This window comes from Elephantulus edwardii, unplaced genomic scaffold (assembly GCF_000299155.1).
Source record: "Elephantulus edwardii isolate Elephantulus edwardi_28Jun2011 unplaced genomic scaffold, EleEdw1.0 scaffold00169, whole genome shotgun sequence".
Classification (NCBI taxonomy): domain Eukaryota; kingdom Metazoa; phylum Chordata; class Mammalia; order Macroscelidea; family Macroscelididae; genus Elephantulus; species Elephantulus edwardii.
Genome location: NW_006399919.1, coordinates 5343722 through 5359854, shown reverse-complemented (window position 1 = coordinate 5359854; position 16133 = coordinate 5343722). Strand labels below are relative to the sequence as shown.

At 41.6% G+C, this 16133-nt stretch overlaps 1 protein-coding gene across 1 annotated transcript in view; it reads left to right on the top strand.

Moving 5' to 3' along the window:
• Nucleotides 1-16133, top strand: part of WWTR1 (WW domain containing transcription regulator 1) — a 179962-nt gene that overhangs the window by 159510 nt on the left and 4319 nt on the right. The window contains exons 4-5 of the mRNA XM_006895562.1: nt 8631-8767; nt 10991-11103. Of these exons, the coding sequence (XP_006895624.1) occupies nt 8631-8767; nt 10991-11103 (250 nt within the window). The remainder of the gene's footprint in view (nt 1-8630; nt 8768-10990; nt 11104-16133) is intronic.

Below are 16133 nucleotides of genomic sequence, written 5' to 3'. Positions count from 1 at the left end.
GCTGGTGGATTTGAACTGTGTGCCTTTGGAATTGCAGTGCAGCCTCTTAATACCAGGCCACTTAGAGCTACCTGGACCAATGTCTTCTTGTTGTTAGGTGCCGCTGAGTTGAGTATGATCCATAGTTACCCGACGAACAACAGATCTGAACCCTGTCCTATCCTGTGCCATCTTCACACCTCCAAACACACTAGAGCCCATTGCAGCAGTCACCGTGCCAATCCACCTGGTTAAGGGTCTTCCTTTTCTTCACCGACCCCTGCCTTTCCAACCATGACGTCCCTTTCCAAGGAATAGCCAAGCTATTCCTCTAAGACCAGAGTCTCCAAGGACCAACCTCAGCTACTACTTGCGGATCCCGCTGGCTAAAAGAGCAACAAATTGAGGAGAAGCCAGTTCCATCATGGGACGAATACTAATTACAAAGTCCTCTACCATCTCTTGGGGGGCTCTGGTGGCCTAGAGTAGGAGCTATGCTGTCAACCTAAAGGCAGATGGTTCGAATCCACCAGCTAACTGCCCTACAGGAGGAAGATAGTCTTCCCCCAGGCAATTTACAGCCTCTGAAAACCTACAGCAGGGTCAGCTGTGAGTCAGGTCCAACTCAATGGCACACAACAACAAGAACAACAGCCATCATATCTACCTCATATTTGGCCTAGAAGAGATCTTCCTTCTTCCATGTGATATAATTCATCAGTAGTTTGAGAGCAAGATTCCTCTTGGCACAATGCATAAAGTGCGGGCTGTTAACCAAAAGGTTGGCAGTTCAAATCTCCCAACCTCTCCAATGAGCAATCTCCTCCTGTGAAGATTTATCACCTCAGATACCTGACAGAGATTGCTGTGAGTCAGAAGTGACTCTGGCAATGGGTAGGTTTGGGATGTGTGCCTCAAGTCTTCTCGTCTGATTAAACAGTCCCTAACGTCTCCATTTTTTAAACTCTATAAACTCCATAAACATAAATGACGTTAATTATAGAACAGAGTTCATGTCTTTTGTTCATAGAGTTGCTGTGTATTCGGCTTGACAATACTTAACCACTGCTAAGTGAAACTAGTGTTGCTATAGTTTGGAGGAACATTCTTCCACTTTGTACAACACTGCTCATCAATTTGCTGTACTGAGGTAATCTGGTTTTGCTGTGATGCTGAACCTTGTGCCATTGGGGCATCAAATACCATAATGGTTTACCAATGTGGACAGTGTTTGGTGGAGCTCCCAGTTTGTAGGACAGGTTTGGAAGCAGGAGTGGCATCTACTTCCTAATCATATACCTATGAAAACTCTGTGAACTTGGAGAAACATACAGAAAGGCATTAGGTCTTTTGTTCATGGAGTCGCTATGAGTCCTGGTCAACTCAAAGGCAGTCAACAACAACAACTCCATATGTAACACCTTGACCTTGCTTCAACTTGATTTTCCTCCTCAAATACTGTCTTGCTTCTTGAGATGTTCCAAGTGATCACCTCACCTTCATCCCACGTTTGAGATGGAAAGGAGGTTTGGAGCATGTGAGCCGTGGGGGAAGTGGAAACACAAGGCTTTGCCCTGGAACACCATTATTGGTTAAAATTTATTTCCCTTTCTGGAAACCTGGGTCCATGAGGGCGGAGCCCCTGTGTGTCTTTGCTATCTGGAACAATCTCTGGCACCTGGGAGTACTCAACAATATTCTATTAAAAATACACACAGGAATGAATGAATTAAATTGTGTGAGAAATGATAAAGGAAGAATTGGCTTTTTTAATTTTTTAAAAATTTTTTCCTGGAAAAAAAGAAAACAATATATTAGAATTTTGTGAATAAACTAGTAGAAAATTAAAAAATAACAACAAAAAAATTAAAACTTTTTAAACAGAAAAAAAAAGAATTGGCTTGGATGTCATACTAGGATATGTCATCACAGCATTAAAGAAAGCTTGAAATCAGGAATAGAAGCCATTTCTGGCCCAATGAGTAGTGTAGTGTGAGACCAGGTGGATTACAGACCCCTTTCTTTAGGAGTTCTGAGCTGGAGGAGAAGAAAACCTGTGTGACATATACAGTAACTGTGGTAGTCAAGGAGGGCATCCTGGAGGAGACAGTTTAATAGAAACATTAATGATGTACAAAGTGGCTAGATGAAGGGGGCTCATCTAGTCCTGAGGCGTCTAGGAAACTCAAGACTTCTTTGGGAAGATGGGTTGGGTGGGGGCAGAGAGAATCCTGAGAACAGATCCATGAACAGACTCCTTTAACTGGAGTGGAGTGTAGGGAGGAGAGATAAGCCCAGGGGCCTGGATGTTCCCGTCAGCTTACCATCTGTTATCCTGCTGAGACTTCTAGAGTGTAGGACCAAGCCTGGGTTCTGGCTGCCATGCCACAGATCTGACAGTCAGGATGCCTGAGTCACATCCCCGATCACCTGGCCAACTGTGTCGCCCTTCTTTGTTTGCACAGAAGTTTGCTGAGTCTGGGCCATCTTCTGCATGTGCCTCAGTGGTTTCAATTCCATCAGTCCTGCCCACCTCTGCTTCAGGTCAAACTCAAGTTTGATGTGCTTGTCTTTCATTCCAGCCCAGCCGGGTGGGGGGGGGGGGGCGGCAGCAGTTGACAGAAGACACCCAGACTCACAGTGGGTCTGGGGTTAACTTGCTGTTGTTTGTTGTTATGTGCCATCGAGTCTTCTGCGACTCAGAGCAACCCTATATACAACAGCCCTAAATCCTGCTATATCCTGTGCTAGTCTCATTGTCTCATTGACACACCTACCCCCATTACCCAACTCACTGAATTGATCCATCTCATCAAGGGCCTTCCCCTCCTGTGCTGCCCCTCCACCCTCCCAAGCATGATGTCCCTCTCCAAGGACTCATCCCTCCTTGCAACGTGTCCAAAGTATGTCAGATGAAGCGTCAAAATCCTTATCTCCAAGGAGTAGCCTGGTTTAACCCTCTCCAAGATGAACCTGTTCATTTTCTTAGCGGTCCATAGTACAATCAATACTCTTCTCCAACACCACAGCTCAAAGGCATCAATTCTCCTTCTGTCCTCCCTAGTCATTGTCCAGCTCTCTGATGCATAGCAAGTGATTGCGAAGACCATGGGCTGTATCAGGCGCACCTTAGTTTCCAGACTGACATTGTTGCTTTTCAGAACTTTGGAGAGGTCTCTGACAGCAGACTTTCCCAACCCCAAATTCCACGGAAAAACCAACACCGCTAGTCAAAGCCTTCTCTTGTTTGGATGGAAATGTGTTGGTGGTCCTATCCTTTCTGTTAAAACCTTGGGTTCTGGAGTGCTTGTTCTTTTTAATTTCATGAACAGAAGATATGGAAAAAATATTTTCATTCAATGAAAAGTTAGGATTACCAAAGTGATGCAAATAAGTGTTAAGCTTCACTGCAATCTCAAAGGCATGCAGTTTGAATCCTCCAGTTGGTCCAACGGAGAAAGATGAGCAGTCTCCTCTCGTACAAGTTACTGCCTCTGAAAACCCACTGGAGGGCCCACTAATGGGTCGGTTTTACTCAATGGTGCACAGCAACAGTATCCTTCCCCACAGACATGAAAAGAATAATTTTAAGTTACACTTCTTTTTTGTTTGTTTGTGTAAATATATTTTAGCCTTGCCAAATTATCATGATGAATTTCACACTTTGGCTTAATCCTTTCAAAGTGAAACCTTATCAATCTACATTCACCTCTTAGAATGACATGTGAACTGGTTTACTTTGTGTTTTGAAAGTATAATGCAAGGTTTGTGATTAAAATGTATTCAGTGATTTCTTATGCCAGCCACTGTTCTAAGCACTTTTTTGGTATCATTTCATTTACCTCCCCAGTGTCCTTAACTCTAGTGAACTGAGTTTATATTTCAAGGTTATTATCCAGGCATATCAACACCCTCTCTGTATTCTTTCTTATTCTTGAGTTATTTAAAGGTGGAAGACGATACTGTGAGCCCTCTACAGACGGAAAGTAGCATTTGCTCTCGTGATAACACGGTGGCCAGAGGGAAACAGCAGCTGAGACTGAAGATTTCAGATTATCTTGACTTTAAGATGGAGTGAAATAGGGCAGCATTTTCGCCAATATAAGTTCTTTCAGCATTATTATAAATAGACCTTTTGGATTTTAGTTTTTTTTTAACAATCTATAGACTTTTTTCCCCTTTTTTCAATTTTTTCTTTTTCTCCTTGTTGTGTACCATCAAGTCGGATCTGACTGGCACAGGAGGAGATTGCCCCGCCTTCTCTGGTGGAGCATCTGGTGGATTCAAACCACGTGCCTTTGGGATTGCAGTGCAGCTTCTTGCCACTAGGACACCAGAGCTCCCCCCAGAGGATTTTTATTTTAAAAATCACTTTTGTATCTAAGGAAGGCAGACGCTCAATGAGGTGGGTTGACACAGTGACTACACAGTGGGCTTCTACACAGCAGAGGTTGTGAGGATACCACAGGATGGAGCCAGATTTCAATCTGTTGACCTTTGAGTTGCTATAAATTGAAGTCAACTTAGTGATGCCTCGTAACAACCACAGGCAAACAACAACAGGATTAAGTGACATGAAAACCAACGTTTATCCAATGTCTGATATTTGTTCATCCCAATGAAATTTATTTTCATATTATGTAGCATTACGAACAGGAAGATATTCATATTATTAATATGTGTAATAAATATCATTTATATAATGTGTGTGTGTGTGTATCCATGAATCTTGTTAAGTTTAAATTCTGACTGCTCAGACATTGCGAATTTATGCAGAATTCCAAAGGTAATTTTATCAAATATAATTCTGAAGCTTTGTCTGACATACTTTGGACATGTTGCAAGGAGGGACCAGTCCTTGAAGAAGGACGTCATGCTTGGGAGGGTGGAGGGACAGCACGGGAGAAGAAGACCCTCTCTATGAGGTGGATTGATTCAGTGACTGGGGTAATCGAGGTAGGTGTGTCAGAGACAGTGAGATTGGCACAGGACAGAGCGGGGTTTAGGGTTGTACATAAGTCGCTATGAGTCACAGGCAACTCAACAGCACATAACAACAACATGTTTTAAAAAGGTATTTGTTTAGGAATAAGTGACAATATTTTTTCTGAACTCAAACTCATTTCCATGAAGTGAGAACTGACTCATTGGACTTTGAGACTGAAAGTCACACAGGAGCCGATTGCCCATCGCTCCCCAGGTGAGCCGCTGGTCAAGTCCAGCCCCCGTTCACAGTCTTGAGATCAGCACAGCTTACTATGGACTGTGATACCAGAGCCCCCTGTCATCCTACTTAGATAGAGTGATACTTTTCTTTTAAATAACACAAGTTCTTGCTGTTGTTGTTGTTAGGTGCTATCAAGCTGACTATGACTCATACCAACTCTATGAAAAATAGAACTGGACCTTGCATTATCCTGTACCAACCTCTCCTATGCCTGAGCCCATTGTTACAGTCATTGTGTCAGTCCATCTGGTTGAGAATCTTCCTCTCCTTCTCTGACCTTCCATATTTCCCAGCAGGATGCCTTTTCCCAAGGACTGGCCCCCCTCACAATGTGCCCAGCATCCAAACAGCTCTTGTATTTATGGTTTATGAAGATCTGGGTATTATTATTATCATAGATGCGATGTTTTCAAGCTGTGGTTTCAAGCTGTGTGCCAGAGGGATTGGCACTGGTGGGCTGTAGGTTCCTTAAAACCAGCTTCAGGCAGACACTATGCATTGTTTTCCACATAATGCTTCCAAGAAAGCTTTTGTTTCAAAATTAAGTTTCTCCCAACATGTAAACACAATTATTATAAAATAATTGGATTTTTTTTTAGATTTGTTCAGAAGACACTTCTAAGATTTGGATTGTAGACTAAAATCCCCTTTAAAGAAAATCTCCATGATTTTTTAAATGAATTTGTGAATAAAAATCACATTACCTACATGTTTTGTTTCTGTGCAATATGAATGAACAGAAGTGACCCAGAGGATTCTTGGTCTGGAGTCAGGGTACTTATTTCAGTCTAAGTTTCTTCTTATCACTCCAGTAGGTCTTTCATGATTTTAAGAAACATATGACCATAACTCTAAGTAACATTATCGTGAACTCCAGTAACTGAAAGTTTTTATAGCCAATGACTTCACTAAGACTTGTCTAGACAGCAGCTCCTCTCTAAAATCATAGCATGTCAGGGCTGGAAGAGATCTGGCAAAGATACTCTTCCTTAGATGGCCTGAATGTTCTGTTTGCCCTTGTATCCTTGGTTTTGGGGTTTGTGAGATGGTGAGACCAATGACTTCAGCCTGGAACATGAAAACTGATAGGCATAAACACGGGGAAGAGCCTAACTTTGGTTTGGGATGCAAGTATAAGCAGAGTGTTCTCTTTTGGAAAGTGTAGCTTTTTTTTAAATTTGTTTTTTAATTTATTACTAATTTCAATGAAAATTTACAGAGACTTTGGATTTTCATTCATTCATTGTTACACTTTCTCCCCCTCCCAACCCTCCACACTAATACACTATCCTCTTGGGAAAAGTAAAAGAAAAATTCTTTCATTGTTTTACAAACCCTCCACCAGGTCCACTCCACTATGCAGCCTTTGCTCTGGACTCCTGCCATGACAAAAATACCTAATCACATATCCCTTTTAAACAGCTTTCTCCCTCATCTGTTTCAATGCAGTATACATTATTGAACCCATCCTTCTCAGTCTCCCCCCAACCCCACTGTCAGTCCTGTTTTACAATAGTGGTATCATGCAATATTTGTCCTTTCGTGACTGAGATACTTTACTCAGCCTAATGTCCTCCAGGGTCACCCATTTTGAATAATATTGCATGGGTTCCTTGTTTTCCAATGCAGCATAGTATTCCATTGTGCGAATATACCACAGCTTCTCTATCCATTCGTTTGTTGATGGGCAATTAGGTTGTTTCCAACTCTTTGCTATTGTGGACAAAGCCGCGATAAACATGGGTGTGCATATATCTGCTTGGATGTCAGTTGTGGTCTCTTTGGGGTATATTCCCGTTAGTGGAATTGCTGGGTCAAATGGTATCTCTATTTGCAACTTTTTTGAGAAAGCGCCATACTGCTTTCACGGGTTGCACCATTTTACACTTCCGCCAACAGTGAATAAGGGTTCCAGTTTCTCCATAACCTCACCAGCAGATTTTGCTTGCTGTTCTGTTAAATTTTGCTATTCTGACTGGGGTGAGATGATATCTCATAGTTGATTTGAAAGTGTAGCATTTTGGAAAAGGAATGTCCTGTGTGATTGTTTTTGCCAACACAGGGAAGCTATGTTGTTGCTGTTGTTATGTGCCGTCAAGTTGTTTGCGACTCATAGAGACCCTATGTTCAACAGGCCCTAAACCCTGCTCTATCCTGTGCCAGTCACATTGCCTCTGACACACCCATCCTGATTACCCCAGTCACTGAATCAATCCACCTCATGGAGGGTCTTCCCCTCCTGCATATACCTCTCTACTCTACCCAGCATGATGTCCCTCTCCAAAGACCTGTCTCTCCTTGCAACATGTACAGAGTATGTCAGACGAAGCCCCAGAATCCTTGCTTCCAAGGAGCAGCCTGGTTTAACCCTCTCCAGGATGAATGTTTGTAATATTCTTCTCCAGCACCACAGCTCAAAGGCGTCAATTCTCCTTCTGTCCTCCCTAGTCATTGTCCAGCTCTCTGATGCATAACAAGTGATTGCAAAGACCATGGCCTGTATCAGGCGCACCTTTGTCTCCAAAGAGACACCGTTGCTCTTGAGTACTTTAGAGAAGTCCCTAACAGCAGACTTTACCATTGCAATACGTTTTTTGATTTCCTGACTGCTGGTGCCAAGAGCATTGACTGTGGAGCCGAGCAAACTGAAGCTGTGAACAATCTCGATCTCTTCACCATCCAGTTTCATTCAATAAATTTGCCACTTTTTAGATTCTTTTTAACAACATAATGCTGGCTTAAAAAGAAAATAATGATGCTAGTGCATTTTTTTTTTCTAATATTAAACAACATGCCTCTGGAAACTCTATGGACTTTGACAATAGTTATAGAAAGGCTTCAGGCCCTTTATTCATAGGGTGTCTATAAGTTGTGCTTGACTCGATAGCAGTCAACAACAACATTATATCAATTAATCATCAATGGTATTTGAGTGACGTCTGCATGATTTTCCAATGCATGGTCATTTTAATCAATAAATATAGCCAAGAAGAAAAACTGACTGACAACAGATGTTTCAGTTGATTGTTTTACTGTCCTGACTTGTGACGTAAAATTGTCAGATGTGATTTAATATAAAGCCTGAGCTTGGTCATCTTACACTTCTACTGACCTGAGAATGACAAAGGCCGGTGTGATTTGACCAAGAACTTGGAGTATAAGAGCCTTATTGAGAAGTCTAGATGTGATGGGGTGATCAGACAGTTGGAGCGAGGGACAATTAGTTCTTGAGTGCCCAGAGGTCAAGTATTAGCAGAGCTTCTCCTTAATTTTACCAAAATTGACAATGTGACTCCTTAGTTAAGATGTTTTCCAGAGAAAGTAATTTTTCCTGGTGAGAAGTAATGCCATGAAACATACTTTGCTCCAGTTCTTATGGCGCTGGGTGAGTAACTCCTCCTTCTCCTCTGTCATATTCCTGCAGGAAGCTGCTCTCTGTAGGCAGCTCCCCATGGAAGCTGAGGTCCTGGCCTCCATGCAAGCTCCTGTGGTCAACCCACCTGCCATGAACCCTGACGTGAGATCCATCAGTAACAATGGCTCTGATCCTTTCCTCAATGGGTAAGTTAATAGTTGGGGGACACTTCTTTTTTGCTTTCTTTGTTATTTGGTCTGGAGTTTCATAGGTTTTAGGTTATGTTGGAAAAATGTAGAAAGCTTACAGGGTGAATTGAGGTGAGAGAGAGAGAGAAGAGAAGAGAAGAGAAAGAAAGTGAAGGGAGGTGCTGGGAGAGAACGGAAGGGAAGAAAACATCTGGGTGACTTAAATTTGCAATTTCAAAAGTTGATTACATGACATGGAGTAAGCCCCTAGTCAGAAATTTGTATTTGGAGATGAACTGTGCAAGATGGTGTTGTGTAGTAGTTATTTGGAAGAGTCTTGTGGTTTTGTGTAGACAGCAAAAAAACCCAAAAATATGTCAGATGGCAATTAGAGAACAAAACATTTGTAAGATAATATTTATGGTGAAATCAGAGTAAGGTCTATAGTTTAGCTAATAGCATTATACAATGTCAACTTCCTGGTTTTGAGAACTGTTCTCTGCTTATAAAAGATGTTATCACTGGGGGAATTTGAGTGAAAGATACATGAGAATTTTTTTTTTTGCTAGTTCATTGTGACTCTGAAACAATTTTGAAGTTTGAAAAATGATTTAAATTTAAAAAGGGATTTAAAAAAAATGAACTGAGAAGTAAAAGGCAAATTATTATTTTTGTTGTGTCCCCTCGATTCAGAACCAACCCATAGATGACCCTCCAGTGGGTCTTCAGAGACAGTTTATCACAGAGGAGGAGATTGTCCATCTTTGGCCTCGAACTGTGTGCTTTCAGGTTTGCAGCACAGCTTCTTGCAACTAGACCAGTTAGCTAGACATATAATCATGAATAGAAGTAATCAACCTTAATTACAGCTTTAAAAACGCTATTTCTTATACCGTTTCCTACTCTTATAAAAGCTCCTGGTAAGTAAAGAAATACAATTATGAGAGACTTTTAAGTTATTGATTGAAAAGTGTTTCAAATGTAGGAAAAATTATACAGAGCAATATGGGTTTGCCGGTGGATTCACCACTCAGATTTGGCCTCTTTCCATTTGATGGTTTTAAATGATAGCTTAGCCCCATCTTCACTTCCCCACAAGTCTCCTTTCTTCCTTCCTCTGTGGAAATGAATGAGTTAGTCCTGAATTTATTATTATTTATTATTATTACTGTGTCCAAAGTTAATTAGTGGGCAGTGTAGGGGGTGGGGTAAAGATAGGAGATAAAGGTGCATCAGATACTTATGCTTTTTATTCCCTGCATGTGTGTGTATCTGTAAGTCATACCCACTATAATTTTCTGATTTAAAAACTCATTTGTAGGGAGCTCTGGTGGCCTAGTGGCAAGAAGCTGCACTGCAATCCCAGAGATACGTGGTTTGAATCCACCAGATGCTCTGCTGGAGAAGGAGGGGCAATCTCCTCCTGTACCAGTGAGATCCGATTTGGCAGTACACACACATAAAAAGAATAAAAAAACAAAATTTTATAAAAAAAACCCAAAACTCATTTGTATCTATATGTAGAACAGTATTCAAATTGCCTTTTTTGTTTGTTTTCCCCATTATCTCAATTGAAATTTGACTTTATTCTCATTAAATATAAATCACAAACTCTATGAATTTTGAAGAGTAAAAATAATAAAATAATGAATACTAATAAAAATAATAAAATGATAACATTGTCTTTTGTTGTCAACCTGGACATTCTTTTCAGTTATATATTTTAATATTTGTATTTCTTTTCTGGATAATGTAGGATAAAAATCATAGAAGAAAAAAGGTTTAAAAAGGCAGCCAGTTTTTTTTTAACCATTGTTACCTATGTGGGAAAGTGAAATTCTTGGACATTTAAGTCAAAATTTTCTGTGAAGAAACTCAAAGATTTCAACAGTATCAGCAGTGTTTAGCAAAGCTCCCCCCCCGCCCCCGCTTAAATAAAATTTTTATTTTATACTGGTTAACTTACAAAGTTCGTATACATTGTTTTTCACATGGGAGCTTTCCCATTTCTTTTACCTACCCCTCCTTCCACCCATCTTCAAATTGCTGTCTTAAGACGAAAAGAGAATCCGTGTCCATTTACTGTCAGTGGGTTTATGCTTCAAAGGAGAAAGGAGACTCAGGACCCACGTTTGTTTCCTGAGCGGGGAAGCTGAGCAGGAAGGGCTGTATTGGTTTAGGGTTTCGTGACTGTTTGCTTGATGAGCCTATGCTGATGCTGTACCCTCTTTTGCTCTTCAGAGGGCCATATCATTCTAGGGAGCAGAGCACAGACAGTGGCCTGGGACTGGGGTCCTACAGTGTCCCCACCACTCCGGAAGACTTCCTCAGCAACGTGGATGAGATGGACACAGGTGAGAGCGGGCCTGGGAGTGCGTGGGCAGTGTGTGTGAGTTGAAATCATCTCTTCACTCATTTCAGTCCTAAAATCCAGCCACGAATTATCAGCAGACGCTGGCAGTGAAAAAGCTGCCTGAACCCCCAACTCCCTCCCCAGCACTGTTAATAAACTCCAGCCACTCCCTTTTATTTTTGCAAATATCATTTCACATATGGACACAGGGTTTGAAATTCCTTTTTCTCCCTCGTTCATATTTCCTATATCCCTTTCTTCATAGTTTTATTAAAATCCCATAGTTTGCTTTGTTCTCCTTCTGCAATGAAATATTTGTGCTTTTCTAGTTTTTAGTTGTAATATGGCAGACCCTTTTTCTCTTGAGAAATGAGAAAAAAAAACTTTGCTGTTAACTTGGGGGTTATCCATACTTGACCCTCCAGTGGGTTTTCGGAGGCTGTCAATCAGAAGGTAGGAGATTTCTCATCTATCTCCTGATTGATTCAAACCAGCAGAGAGATCTTGCCTTTGGATTAGCAGCTCAACTCCCTCGGGATTAGTCTACCAAGCTCTCTCTTGAGAAACTCATACTGGCTAATTGTTAGGTGGTGGTGGTGGTTGTTGTTAAGTGTCGTCAAGTCATAGGTGATTCAGAGTGACCCTGTGAACGAAAGACTTGGACATTTGTATAACTTTTGTCTTCTCTCCAGGTTCATAGGGTTTCTAGAGGCAAGCTATTTCGGAAGTGGATGCCACTCCTGCTTGTTTCAATCAGGAAGCTCCACCAAACACTGTCCACCATGGGTAACCAGTCTCGCATTTGACACATCAGTGTCACAGTGCTCAGCTTCACACCAACCACAAGTTACCTCTGTACAGCAAGTGGACACACCAGGGCTATACAACCTAGAAGACTGTTTGACCAACAACAATTTAAAACAGGCTTTAGGGCTGTGATTAGAGTCACCCACCTTTGGCTTGGCATTATCACTTTCTGTCCACTAGGTCAACTGATCTCTCTATGCTGTTGTTGTTGTTGTTGTTAAGTGCCCTCGAGTAGTAGATGACTCATAGCGACCCTATGAACAAAAGACTTGGACACTTGTATAACTTTCGTCTTTTCTCCAGGTTCATAGGGTTTCCAGAGGCAAGCTATTTTGGAAGTGGATGCCACTCCTGCTTCCAAGCTTGTTTTAATCGGGGAGCTCCACCAAACACCGTGGGTAACCCGTCTCGCATTTGATACACTAGTGTCGCAGTTCAGCTTCACATGCAAATTTTCTCATTACATTCACTGCATTCAAAATCAAAAGACATTTGATTGTGTGGATCACACCAAATTGTGGCTAACACTGAGAAGAAAGGGAATTTCAGAACTCTTGATTGTACTCACGCCAAACCTATACCTAGATCAAGGGAACACTAAACATGATTCAAAATGAAGAAAGGAGTGTGCCAGGGATGTATCCTTTCCCCAGACCGTTTCAATCTATGTGCTGAACAGATCATTCAAGAGGCTGGACTTTATGAAAAGGAAAGTGGTATCAAGATCCGAGGAAGACTCATCAACAACTTTCTTCATGCAGTTGACACAACCTTGCTTCCCAAAAGTGAGGACTTGACACTCTTGCTGCAGAAGATCAAGGACTAAAGCCTTCAAAACAGATTGCATCTCAACATGAAGAAAACAGAAATTCTCACCACTAGATAGCTTTCTAATAGCTGGAGAAAGAATTAAAGTTGTTAATAATTTCATCTTGCTTAAATCCACACCCTTGGCTCCAGCAGTCAGGAAATTAAAAGACTTGTTGCAATGGGAAAATCTACTGTTAGGGACCTCTCCAGAGCATTAAAGAGCAAAAATGTCATTTTAAAGACTAAGATGCATCTGATCCAAGCCATGGCCTTCTCAGTTGCTTGATATGCATCTGAAAGCTGGACAGTGACTGAGGAAACCAGAAGAAGAATCAATACCTTTGAATTACGGTGTAGAAAAGTATTAAATATACCATTGACTGCCAAGAGAACAAACAGGTCTTTCCTGGAGAACATGCCGAGAGGGGCAGGTCCTTAGAAAAGGACATCATTCTTGGAAGGCTAGAACAAGAGAAGAAGACTGTCAACAGGCTGAATTCTGAATTGGCGCAGTGGCTGTGGCAATAGGTTAAGATGCAGACTCGACAGCACATAACAACATGGTGAATTAAGCAATTAGAAGGATTCTAAATCTTAATCTCCAAGTTCCAGCATTACCTCCCTCACCAAGCAGGATGAAGGCAATCAAGGTGACTTTTGCCTTGCTCATGGCCTATCCATTCTTCAATTCAACTTCCAGAAGGCTTCTTGGATAATCTATCTGTGCCCTCCTTTTCAAGAAACTTCAGCTGAAGGGGAAAACAAACAAAAAACCGAAAAAACTTAATTTAATAATATTAGTCTAATCTAGAAATCTAGATTTCACTGAGGACAGTGGTGGTTAAGTGGTGGAATTCTCTCCTTCTACATGGGTGATTCAGATTCAGTTCTTGACCGCTTGAACAGCCATCGTTGATTGGCCAGAGGAGGCATTGCTATGACACTAAGCCATTCTTAGCAGAGCTTCTAGGCTAACACTGATTAGGGAGAAAGCCCTGGCAATCTACTTCTAAAAATCAGGCGGTGAAAATCCAGTGGGTCACAACCGTCTGACTGGCAAGTAATCAGGCTGATGGCACAGGAATATTTTGTTCTGTTGTTCATACGGTCACCAGCAGCAGCCACCTTAACAGAGCAGACTAATAATTAGAAATGGCATAAGTTCTAGAATATTCTAAAACCAAAAGTAAAGTGCAGCTGAGGCATCTATTACTTGGCATTCATTGTTGTTGTTAGGTGCCATTGAGTCAAGTATGACTCATGGCGACCCTATGAACAAAAGATAGAATCCAGTTCTGTTCTATGCCATCCTCACATTTCCTGACACACAAGAGCCCCTTGCAACAGTCACATTGTCAATCCACCTGGTTGAGGATGTTACTCTCCTTCGCCGAGCCTCCACCCTTCCCAACATTGTGTCCCTCTCCAAGGAATAGCACCTCCTAGCAATATGTCCAAAGTATGTGAGGCGAAGCCTCATCATTTTTGCCTCCAAAGAGCATTCTGGCTGCACCTTCTCCAAGACATGCCCATTCATTTTCTTGGTCATCCATGGAATATTCAATGCTATTCTCCAACACCGCAGCTCAAAGGCATCAATCCTTTTTCTGTCATCCTGACTCATTGTCCAGGTCTAGGATGCATAGCTAGTAATCAGAAAGACCATGGCCTGAATCTGATGAACCTTAGTCCTCGAACTGACATCACTACTCCTCAATAATTTGGAAAGGAAAAAAAAAAATAATTTGGAAAGGTTCCTCACTGTAGATTTTCCCATTGCAATGCATCTCCTTATTTCCTGACTGCTCGTACCAAAGGTGTTAGTTGTGTGGATCCAGGCAAAATGAAGTTTTGGACAGTTTCAATCCCCTTTCCATCCGTCATGACACTACCTATTGGTCCAGTGGTAAGAATCTTTGTTTTCTTGATATTGAGACACAATCTATACTGAAGGCTGCATTTCTTGATCTCCTGCAACAAGTGCTTTAAGTCTTCCTCACTTTCAGCAAGCAAGTTTGTGTCATCTGCATAATGCAGGTTATTGATGAGTCTCCCTCCAATCCTGATGCCACATTCCTCTTCATAGAGTCTAGCTTCTCGGATAATTTGCTCAGCATATATATTGAACAGGTATGGAGACAGAATACATCCCCCATGTACACTCTAATTCCAAACCAAGCAGTGCTCCCCTGCTCTGTTCACACAACAGCCTCCTGCTGCAGGTATAGGTTCCTCACGAGCCCAATTACGTGCTCTGGGATTCTTCTCAATGTCAGCCACAACTTCTCATGATCCACACAGTCAAAATGCCTTTGTATAGTCAATCAAGCACAAGTAGACATTCTTCTGGTATTCCTTACTTTCAGCCAGGATCCATCTGACATCAGCAATGATATCCCCGGTGCCATTGCCTCTTCTAAATTCCACTTTAATTCCTGGCAATTCCCTGTCTGTTCCAGCCATTTTTGAGTGATCTTCAGCAATATTTTGCTTGTGTGTGATAGTAATAACATTGTTTGATTATTTTTGCATTCATTGTTGTTGTTGATTGCCTTCAAGTCAAGCATGACTCATAGCAACCCTATGAACAAATGGCCCGAAGCCCCTCTACAACTATCAACATTTATCAAAGTTCATAGAGACACATGTTGTTTAGGAAGCAAATTTCTCCTTTATTGTCACTGTTGGTTGAAAGCTGTTCAATGACTATAAGAAAGAGTTTCACTTGTCCACGCTACCTGAGGTTTTAGCCCTCTGCTTTTAGATGGTTCCTCTTGATGCTCTGCATCCAAATTGTCCGTGGCATCAAAAATTGAACCCTTAACTGGCTGTCACATAAGGAGTGATGCTCAGAGCAGCTGCTCTGAAGTCCTGCTGGAGGCTGTCGTCTCAACATTCAGAAGCTCGCACAGCCTGTCCCTGGAAGAGTCACATGGGAATGATTAGAAATGTTCCTTTTGCTATTCTTCAGTTTATTACTTCAGTTTTTTCCCACCCTTCTTCTCTTTCTGTATTTTTCTTTTTTTAAGTGTGAGAGTTATTTTGACTTCTTGGGAACAACATTATGGAGTGGCTCCTTCCCAAGTTTAGTAGCTGTTTACTTTTATCTTTTAAACACTGTGAGACTAGTAAGAATGAAAAGCAAAGTGAAATGAAAGGAGAAGCTCCAGAGATTGCAGTTGAAGCTTGATGTTAAAGTGGGGGCAAGATGGGTTCTACTCTATGTCTTTTCAAGTGTTTTCAAGTGGGTGAGTAGGAAGTGCTTTGACGTCATAATGTGAAAAGCAGTGGTGTTCTGCAAAGAAAAAGAACTACGTGTCTATGGACAGATTTCAGTGTGCATCCTTGCTCCTCAGCTTGCTGGCAATGACTTGGGGTCTACAGCCTCCCTAGACCTTGGATTTCCCACATGTA